At 41.7% G+C, this 10,373-nt stretch overlaps 1 protein-coding gene across 3 annotated transcripts in view; it reads right to left on the reverse strand.

Moving 5' to 3' along the window:
- Positions 1–9,528, reverse strand: part of CDV3 (CDV3 homolog) — an 11,612-nt gene extending 2,084 nt beyond the window's left edge. Inside the window, exons 1-4 of one of the 3 annotated variants that reach the window (XM_026034862.1) lie at positions 9,451–9,526; positions 8,075–8,217; positions 7,030–7,189; positions 3,254–5,501 (exon numbers count right to left, since the gene is read on the reverse strand). In XM_026034862.1, the coding sequence (XP_025890647.1) occupies positions 5,495–5,501; positions 7,030–7,189; positions 8,075–8,217; positions 9,451–9,461 (321 nt within the window). In that variant the 5' untranslated portion in view covers positions 9,462–9,526 and the 3' untranslated portion in view covers positions 3,254–5,494. Of the gene's footprint in view, positions 1–3,253; positions 5,928–7,029; positions 7,190–8,074; positions 8,218–9,450 lie in introns of those variants that run through there. The other 2 variants (XM_026034860.1, XM_026034861.1) reach the window with 2 other exon arrangements.
- Positions 9,529–10,373: the final 845 nt, after the last annotated feature.

The following is a 10,373-nucleotide window of genomic DNA, read 5'->3' on the forward strand; positions in this document are numbered from 1 at the left end:
GGGCCTCCTCACCCCACGTGTCCCCATGGCCTTCACCTCTCTTTGGGGGCCTCCTACAAGGCCCATGAGATGGACCCTGAAATCCAGAGTGGATTTAAAAAACTTCCAAGGCTTTAAGCTGGCCCATGACTTTCCCCTGTGCCAGGATTCAGCTCAAACAAGTCCAAGGGTGAACAGTAAGACCAGAGTGTGGCTGCACTCCTGCCACAGGCCTCCCTGACACGCCTGTCTCCTTACACAGGGTAGATGATCATGAGCATTCACCGGGAGTGAACTTCTCCACAGCACCTGAGCAGTCTAAAGCAGCCACATGAGAAGAGCTGGCTATCAACTGGGAGTGGAATTTTATTTCAGTCATGAGGTTTRCAGAATAGGGCAATATTGCTCTATGTATTCCACACAGAAAGCCTCGTATTGACACACTGCTGAGGCTGCACAGCTCATCGCAGAGGGAGGAAACACCAAACGACCTTCTCAGCCTGAATTCTGACTGCTCCACACATATTAAAATGCAGTCTAATTACACAGCACTTAAACAGAACGTATATTACATTCTGCAGAAATAAACTTCCCCTAAATTAATACTAAAATATCATAATGAAAGCTAGTGCAAAACCATTTTTATAAAGGTTTTGACATCTCGTCCTTCTACAGCGCCAGCCMCAGCACTTGCAAAGAAACTTTAACCTCACAGCTACCCTGTGATGGAAGGCTTTATATTATTTTATTATTTCTAAACAGCAGGGAAAATTGAAGCAAAGTGGAACTAAATGACTTGAGGTTGGCCCAGAAGYTCAGTGGGAAAGGCAAGGCAGAAGTTTACTCTCTTGGTGCTGTGCTCTTACCACAACRCACATGCATTTTTCCACTGCATATTTAGGTACCCTTCACCCCAGCATTCAAATGCACCATCAATACTGTGCTACACTTGCATTTGAGCAAGCAGCCCCTTCAATTTCATTAGCCTTGCTACGTAACACGCAACTGAACATAAAAATCAAGGCGTATGTACCATCAGCAGATGCTTCACCAATAAAAGGGACGGTATTCCAAGCAATTTAAACGAGTATCTTTGTTTTTATCATATAGAAGTGAAGTTTTTAATCATATAGAAGTGAAAAGAGCTCTTAGACAACCTCATTATGAYGTAACTTATTTTTTTTAATGCAAATGCTTGCGGCTTGTCCTCTCTTTGTTTGGGGATTGGGTTAGACTACTGTGCCCCCGTGAGAAATTCTACCCATGACAAATTCTACCTTCTCTCTGGATATTTTTTTTCTTCCATTAAAAAAAAGCAGAATGCTTTCCCCACCCGGTGCTTAAACCTTTTTCCTAGTTTAAGCTCAGATGGATCTGGCGCTTCTGGCTACAGCGCTTATCCCCCTTCCAACTGACACTCCACTCCYGACTCAGGCTGCACATTCAAGGCTGTCACTTACCAAGGGGCCTCTCCCTCTTCTCTTCCCAGTGTTTTACCTGCACATTTACTACTTAAAAAAAAGACAAATCCCAAAATTACTAATTTTCCAAACCAGCATTAAMCATTTTTTCCCTATCATTTCCTTCTCCACCTGCTAGATTTTGAATGTTCTCACATTATATTGCATCCAGGCAAGCTGTTTTTAAACTTCTCCCAAAGAATTTATCACCAAACATGTTAGACTTTTTCCTTGTATGCACCTCATATACATATTATATATATGAAATTTAAGTAAGAGCATCTCCTAACCACCTAAGCAAARCATATACTTAAACTTTAAACTGATATGTGAAATTGAAAGCTGAGGAACAGAAAGGGGGCAGTTTAGAAAACAAGTTACAATCAGACAACTAAACTGGGATCATGGCTGTTCACAAGGCTTTGTCTATAGCCAAGGTTTTTCAGTTAAGAGTTGAGTTTCTTGGTCATTTTAGACAAATAGCAAAGCAATTTGCAATGAGGTACTTGTTTCTCTATTTCAGGGTTAACAAGAGTAATGKAACTACCTACGGAGTATCAACAAGCAACTTCAAATAATATGAAGCCATGCTGTAGTGGCTGAAAGCAAGCCAGTAGAAAGCTTTAAATTCCTGAGCCAGGCTAGGAAGAAGARACGCTTATTGCAAATGCCCACATAAGCAAATTCCAAGATGTGTGGTCCTATTAATTTTATACTGTGTCTCTGTGATCAAAACGGCAGAGAATTCCCAGCCATGGTGTGGTGAAAGAACTTCCAAGAGGCAACAGATGCAGTCCAACAGTAAAAACTAGAGTCCTTCTGATGACTGAAGTCTAACAAATTCCATTTATTCCTAAGTGCTATGAAGCCAGTTCCCTTCAACACCAGTGACGTAGCTGGTAAAGCCAGCTACAAAGGAAAACAWGCCCGGAAAAAGGGAAGTGGCACCAGAGGGTCCCTGTTAGTTGTCAGCTCCTCTAGACTTGCAGGCAAGATTAAACACGACCAAGCCAAAGCAGTGGGAAAGAACTAACGTGAGCTCGCTTAACCATGAGCTCCAGTTAGTRGAGGTGCCAGATTCCCACAGCCACCATTCTGAACGCCCAGTTTAGCAACAGCTGCCTGCTTTTCCTGGCATTTTCACATGCCTTGCTACAGACTACACAATCAAGAACAAACATCCAGATTGTTCCTTTTCAGTAAGTTCTGGGCACTCAGCTGTTCTACTACAACTTTGTATACATTTATATATACACACACACACACGCACACACACTTGCATCTGAGACCAAAGAAAGGAATACTGAATCTTTAAGTGACTAAGTCACCAAAAAAGTGTACTACAGGATAGGAATTTACTTGACACAGCAGAGAATTACGTTTTATTGACTGGTATCAAGAATCTCATCTCTACACTTGACAGTCTTTCATTTCTAGAAAGAGGCTCCCACAAATATTTTAAAAGGAATGGAATGGGCATTCTTGGCATGCCTCAAATGAATGCAACAACCACCCAGATAAAGTTGGGCTTGAGAGCCCAACTCAAAAGCACACTGAGCTCCCAGAAACTACTTATTTTCAAAATTACAGGCACGTGCAGCACTCAATTATTGAAAGGTACCGATAACTAGTATTTTGATAGCTGTTGACACCAATATTTAATCCCAAAACACTTTAAAAAAATGACGAACCCTCCCGTGAAACACATTCCGTATGACGGAAAGCTGCTCTATTTCATTTTTTTTTCCCCTTTATGCCTCCAAAAAGAAACTGGAATTATATGGATGTAATGCAAGCCTCCCCAAAACCGCTAGTTATCAGTAGCAGTGGGCTCTTGTAAAGCTAATGGACAGCAGTAACCCTACTCCAGAGTTCCTCACCCTGTAATTCAGGAGAGCTACTTTCAGTGGAAAGCAAATTAAAATGTCATTCATATTCAAAAGTCAGACTCCAAACAGCCTTACACAGTTCCAGTGCTATGAAGACAAGCTGACAGGTAATAAACTACATGTTCTTCCACAGAAGTCCTATTAATGTGCGCTGCTGTCGGCTGTTAAATACAGCCCACCTGACCATAAGGCTGACTACCCACGGCTTGGTCTACCCTTAAGAGATGCAAATACTCTGCATTTACTCAGCTTTTGCATGCTCATAACCTAGAACTAAAGATTCATTACACTGCAGGATCCATGTATATTTTCCATTTTATTTGATTTGCAACTGTTACAGGGTTTTCTTGAACTGCCAGAAGTCATGCCCCCAAAGAATCAAAGAAGGTACAATGGACAGTCTCATCTACCCTTCATACAGTAGATTAAACCTTGATTCATGTGCATTGACAATTTCAATCTCTTTAAACATCAGGAAAAGTGTTGAAGATTTCACATTCCTACYACACCACCAAGTGACATGTCCATTTACCATGAACTCCACAGAAATCTTTACTGACAAACCAACAGCTTTGCTGGCAACAATGTGTTTTCGAGGAAGATGCGTGGCTCAGAGTCCAACAGTATTGTTATCAGTCTTGCAGTGGGGTTTTGTTTCCAGAAAAGAAGTCTCCAACTTTAAGGACAGTCTCTTGAGCCCTCTATTTAATAGCAGCTTCTAGGAGAAGTTGTTAATAGCCGGGTAACTCTGCAAGGGCAAGGCCAGTTCTAGCCTCTGCACAGAGAGCCAGGGAAGACCCTGGGCTCACTGAAGTCAACAGCAACATTGCCCCTGGCCTGAGAGAAGCGCGAGGCGAGTCAGCAGTTAGTCACGAGGAAGCCAACTGGCCACTCCTGCCCTCGGCTGCTCCGGCCGGGGACGCGCTTCTCCCACACAAGCAAGCAAAGGTTTTGTTCCCTTGGTTTTCTTGCCATTGGCAGCTCTTATAGAGCGAGTCTTTTTCTTTTTTTTTGGCATTTACTCTGAGAAACCTCAACACTGGAGCACACCGCTTTGTTTTGCTTCTGGTGTAAGAGCTTAGAGAAGAGAAAAAGAGTTACAGCAGACACTTCTGGTACTTGGCAGGTTTTGTTCACTGAATCAAAGCCATGGGCAACGTCCTCTACTCTCAGTAAGTGCCATTTTGCCTACTTCCCCTAGATGAAGTCAGAAAAACTTTTAAAGTCACTGCCCTCCCATTATTACTAGTATTCCTGACTTTGAAAAAATACCATTTGGGAGTTTGGGGGGATTTCTGCCGTGGCTCGCATGCTTCACAGGAGTAGCCAAACAAACAAGGCTCACCAAGCTTTAGTCATCCTTCTGCACAATAAGTCATTTTGGTCATAAAGTAACCACTGTTCTTCAAATAAACACGCATGTTTTTAACAGAGGAGAAACTTTATCTAGTATTGCTACTGCCATGTATCTCACAAGGTAAGTTCTGAACACTATAGTCAAGAGTCTGGATATCTGTGTCAAATGAAAGCTCTATATATCTTAGTGCTTTAGGGTGAGAAAGACCAACCTCAGGACCAAAAAAGAAAAAAAATATAAAAAAAAAACAAAAGAAACCTTATTTCACTATAACATCTCACATTGTTACTTAAATATGCTGCTATTTGATACCAGAAACGAGGAAGGCATTTTTTTTTTTCAGGAAAACAAAAATGCTTAAACAAACAACTGTGAAAATGGCTAATTCAAACAGACCATTCAAACCCATCATTCCTCAAATCTGCTTCTGAATGAGTTTTAATTTGTTTTGCAGTTACCTCAGTACAGCGATCTAAAAAGGTAAACAAACTACAGCTCTGTTATGCTCGGGTAGTATGAGTGGTATGGTATCTTCCAGAAGTCTCTAGCAGGCTATGGCTACACGTAACAGGATTCCTCAGAAGGGGAACAGAATAGGTTTCTCTCATTAAGGTCACTTAAATCTTTGTTATAGCAAATTGGAACCAAATGGCTGACTTCTGCAGGATTTCTGACAGGAATCCAGGAGAGCTGGTTTCAAGTTTCAGGTGGCCACTAAAACAGCTGTAACCTTCTCTTCCAGAAGTTGTGATCCACATGGTGTCCACAATGAGTGCAGCAAGTCTGAGGTAGTCAACCTTTACGAAGGCTCAGTATCTGAACATAAAAAGATTTTGAAATGACCACTGGCTGCAGGTATCTCTCTGAGCAATTAAAGAACACTGATGACTCTTGTTCAATCTTTTACATTAATTTGCCCCATATCCAATGGAGAAGTTGCAACATGTTATGCTTCCATATTGCAGGAGGACCAATCACTTACGTCAAAGCAGTCTGCACTCGCTGCAGTAGATCCAGCAGAAAAAAGGTGGCATCAGAGCCGTTAGCTGTAGTTTAGTTACCTTAGTAGAAGGGTTACCAAAAAAGCATTCCTTAATTGCAATGTGTATGCAGCTCTACTGATCCCCAAGCACAGCATACTGGTTGTCTAGCTGAAGTTTTAGTGCCTGGTTTTTTGAAACCTCATCCCTACCTCTAGTTTTGTGTTTTACTACTTCAAAGCTCTTCTCCATTTCTTTATCCCTAAGGGAAAATAAATGTAATCAGTAAATATCTTATCACTAGCTCATGAACTGTGAATTTCTAACCAATTTCCACCCCACCCCAACAACAACATTTTTACTACAAATACAAAACATGAAGGTCTAGAATTTTATCAAGATAGCCAAACATTCCCAAAACAAATCTTTTAAAAAAGTTATCTACAAACTCATCTTTCTGTACAGTTCAGATTATATTCTAAATTTCAATATTAACATTCTCAAAGGTATATTTTAAATGCATTTTTAAACACATGTTAGAAAAAGAGAAGTCCAGTCACTTTCCAGAATGCTGACCAGTAGTCAGARGAATGTATGTCACTGGGTAGATACATTTAACGTGCTATGTCAAAACAGCATTCAGAAATTTTCATCTTAGCTCAATTTACACCATTCAAGCCCTAAAGCATCAATAACAGAATGTTTCATCTACCAGAAAGACAAAACTAGGCCAGCAACATGAAAAAAAAAAACAAACCTACACTGAGAAGTCATTTCACTTGTGCTTTTAGGTATTAGCCTAACTATATCTTCTATAGGGAGTGAGACCATGGAAAATAAGGGTTCTTAGGTAGCACATGACTAAAAATCTTGAACACAACAAAATACATCAAGCTTTGGTAAAGTTGGAAGACTCCTCTTTCCAACCCAAGGCTCAAATAGCATACATTAAATCAGATTCTTTCATTTAAGTCACCTTCATGTTTCTAACGAGAGGGCAGAGTACTCAAAACTTTGTTTTCTACTGACAGGTGAACAGTAAAGAGCCTTGCCATGGCTGGCATCTGAGCGTGCTGTCAGCAGCAGAAACACCCCAGTTAGGAAAAATCCTTCAGTTAGAGGAGTGGCTGGCAGTTTTGTYTGGCTGTCTCACTGGCCTACTTCCCATCAAAGGGGTTTCATGGGGATCCCTCCAGAGTTAGAAAACACAGTTAAGACCTCTCCCATCTCTGCTAGATAGAGAGCAACTTCTCTTAGTTACTCCTTCCCTAAGTGGAAAGATACTGGCTTGACCTCTGTAACTGAACAAGGACTCAGAGCAGGCAGTTACAATGTCTGGCGGGGGATTAGTGAAGGGTACTTACTTTCGACTGTCTACAAGCTTGGCAGTGGACTGCAGCGATGGAAACTGCGTGTCACTATAGATTTCTGGTGGTCCTTGCTGTGCTCTCCGTGGCCTGCCCTCCCTGGCACCAGGCGGCCTGTACACACCACCAGTCTGCACTGGCTCTGGCGCTTCTGTAACTATTTATAAGAATGCATTTTAGACAAACGGGTAGGTTTGCATTCAGCCCCAAAACGCACAGACCAAGAAAAAAGAAAGTCTTATTACAAACATGTTTTCACACCTTCTAACGCTCTGGAGGCAAACATTTAGACAAGTGCAAAAGTCAGCTGTCATCTAACTTAAGATCTGCTTATTAGTCCAACTGCAGTTTGGCTCTACAGTAGTGCCTCATCAAGTTCAAAGCATCAGAACCCCTGAACCATGGCTACCTAAATAGTTAAACTCCACAAATATTATGAAATTATATTCAATCAAACCTAAAGTTCTGTGCCTGATAAAAATGCCTCATTTTGCAATGCCACATGCCCTGTAACCCACAATCAATTTAGAAAGAAATTCCTTAGTACCAGTGACTGAATCCTACTTAGCAAACACCACATTAGACACTGAATTAACACCAGCTTATTATCAAGCCAGTATTTTGAGATCAACAGAAACATTTCAAGAGAATCTTTGCAGCTAACTTAGTACAGGGATCTCATTCAAAACAGAGATGACTTTTTTTCCCCCATATGTAAAGGCTAAAAAAATCCCTTTCCCCACCACTCCCAAAACCTTCATGCTTATTTTGAGTATCTGACAGCACTTTGAATTCAGTTCTTCAGATCCCTTCAAAAGAGTTTCTTATTTGCTTCCAGGAATATAAAGTAAGCCATTAAGATGCTCCTAACATTAAGATGTTATGAGGTGTCAAGACAGGACAGATGCTGCTTTACAGTGAAAAACTGAAATTCAACCCAGATATGAATCTTCTGACTCCCCACTGCCCCCTCAACCCCTCCCTRCCACCCCCTGCAAAAGAAAAAACCCACCACCACCACCCAAACCTCAGTTAAATTTACCAATTGGTTCAACAACAGGTGCTGGTGCAGGAGCTGACTTGTTCCAAGGACCAGATGAYTTGTCTGCACCACCTCCAGCTTCCTCCCAGTTGTCCCCAGGTTCTTCTCTTTTTTCATTTACGTCATCGTCGTCATCTTTTTCACTACAAAAGAGAAACAGTTAAGTAGCACTTTACAATAGAGGTGAAAGACTTGCCAGACATTACACAAGCACCAAGGACAGGCTTCACAACTACTGCACAGAAGAGGCTACACTGAATCAGACTTAGTCCTTAACCACTGTATTACCACTTCCCTCAGAACAGTTTTGCCACAGAAGCAAGTGAAAAAAAAAAAATTAAGAGTTTAAATTATACTAAGTGACAAGTAAATTATTATTATAATAAATTATTATACTTGAAAATCTCTTACTACTCTTTTCCATAAGTAAATATAACCTACTCAGACCTATTTATTTTTAAACAACAACCCAAGGTTAGGGAAAAGGTTTTTTTTTTTTTTTAAAGATTAAAACAAGTATATATTAATACATTCAGAGAACAGCCTTAATAATACTAATAATAATGAAAACAGAAAAAAAAAACAGGAAGAAACAAACACCCCTGTAATTCCTGAAAATTAAATGGCCTTTGATAACAACGGCCTTTGATAGCACGTGAAAAAAAATACGTGAAGCCAGATCAAGGGCGCAAAACCAGCATTACTCAGTTTTMAAGTGCAGTCATAAGCAGATGTCATCTATGGAGCAGTAAGAACAGGAAAAAAGATATATAATCTTCCTGCCTTCCCCTTTGTGCTTTTAGTGTCTGGCTATTTCCAGCAAAGAGATCTCCCAAGCTGGGCACAATGTCCAATAACCTCCTATAATTTTCCTTCATTTACTTGAACCTACAAACTCTGAGTAGCTCTAAAATGCTGCAGCAAGGCAACTGACATGCCTGAAAATGCAATACAGCAGTTCAAGTGTTCAAAATGCCACATGCTTGTCTGGAAAAYGGAAGTACTTGTTTCTCGAACCAGCAATGCAAGTTTGACCTTTAAGTCAGTGAAGGACTTAAAGAAACCTGTTGCTTTAGGTATCACTCAGACATGTGATTATCTTGATGAAACTCATCAACACAGTCCCAGGGGTTCTTGTCAGAAAACACTAGCTTTATCTACTATATTTTCACAATCTTAAAATAAAAATACAACTATTCAGTTACTTATTCCTTCAACTGAGATGCTGACTAGAATGAGTCAGGTCTCAATCTAGCCACTTGCTATCAAGTGATTTAGGGAACACTGAAGCATTTGTAACAAAAACAGTAAGCTCCCCAATCTCTCCCTCTCAAAATATATACACACAYACACGATAAAACAGATAAAAATAGTACCTTATTTGCATGGACTGAACTCGAAGACCACTATAATCAATTTCTTCCTTTTGCTCAAATTCCTTCCAATCATCCTCTTCCTGTAAGAAGAAGAAAAAAAAATTGTTACATCTTTACACCAAAAGCAGAATGGAAAGTGGAAGATGTAGTAGCAAATTTAATACAAAGGGAAAAGGTGCAGTTCCAAGGCTAATGTGCAATACTGTCACAGGGGTAAGGATTCAGTCTACCTATCTTATTTTACTCACTAACCTTACTTACACCCTTACTTGTCTAACTTACTCTATGCACAAATGTTCTTGTGAGCTCATTTTAACTCACCGGAACAGGAAAGAAAAAGAAACCACGCAAGCAAAAGGAAACCAAATCAGCTCAGGAAAAGCAAGAGGAAGACACAAAGTAGAGACCAGGACCACAGAGCCACAAGCAGGGAAATCAGGCAGGGCCTCTCCGCTCACTGACACGGAGCCAGTGCTTAACCAGCAGCAGATCCGAGGGTTAACAGAGCGGGTGAAAAGCCGAGCAGAAGAGATAACTCACCCTATGCTCCTAGGCACACACAGCCCAGCTAGCAGTGCAATTCCTACACTTCACGCGAAGGGCAGCTCTTCTACCTGGAGCACAAGGGCCTGACAAGCCACAAATGCCAACAGCAGCTCCCTCCCGCTCAGCAGATGGGGAAACGGCTTCTTCTAAGGGCAGGCTGCCATTACCCCGCCCCTCCACGTTAGTCTCCCAGCAGAGGGGCTCTTACACCGGCCGGCACGCGCCCGATCGCCCGCGCCACAGCGCTCCCGCCGCCGCCCACGGCCTCCCCCGGGGCGGCCCCGCGCTCACGCCGCTCCCACGGCCGGCTCTGCGGCCTCGCTCCGCGCACCTTAAGCGCGAGCTTAACACGGGACGCCGGTCCCCAGGCGGGGAGC

The sequence above is a fragment of the Nothoprocta perdicaria genome, unplaced genomic scaffold, assembly GCF_003342845.1.
Source record: "Nothoprocta perdicaria isolate Ctin4 unplaced genomic scaffold, notPer1 scaffold_150, whole genome shotgun sequence".
Classification (NCBI taxonomy): domain Eukaryota; kingdom Metazoa; phylum Chordata; class Aves; order Tinamiformes; family Tinamidae; genus Nothoprocta; species Nothoprocta perdicaria.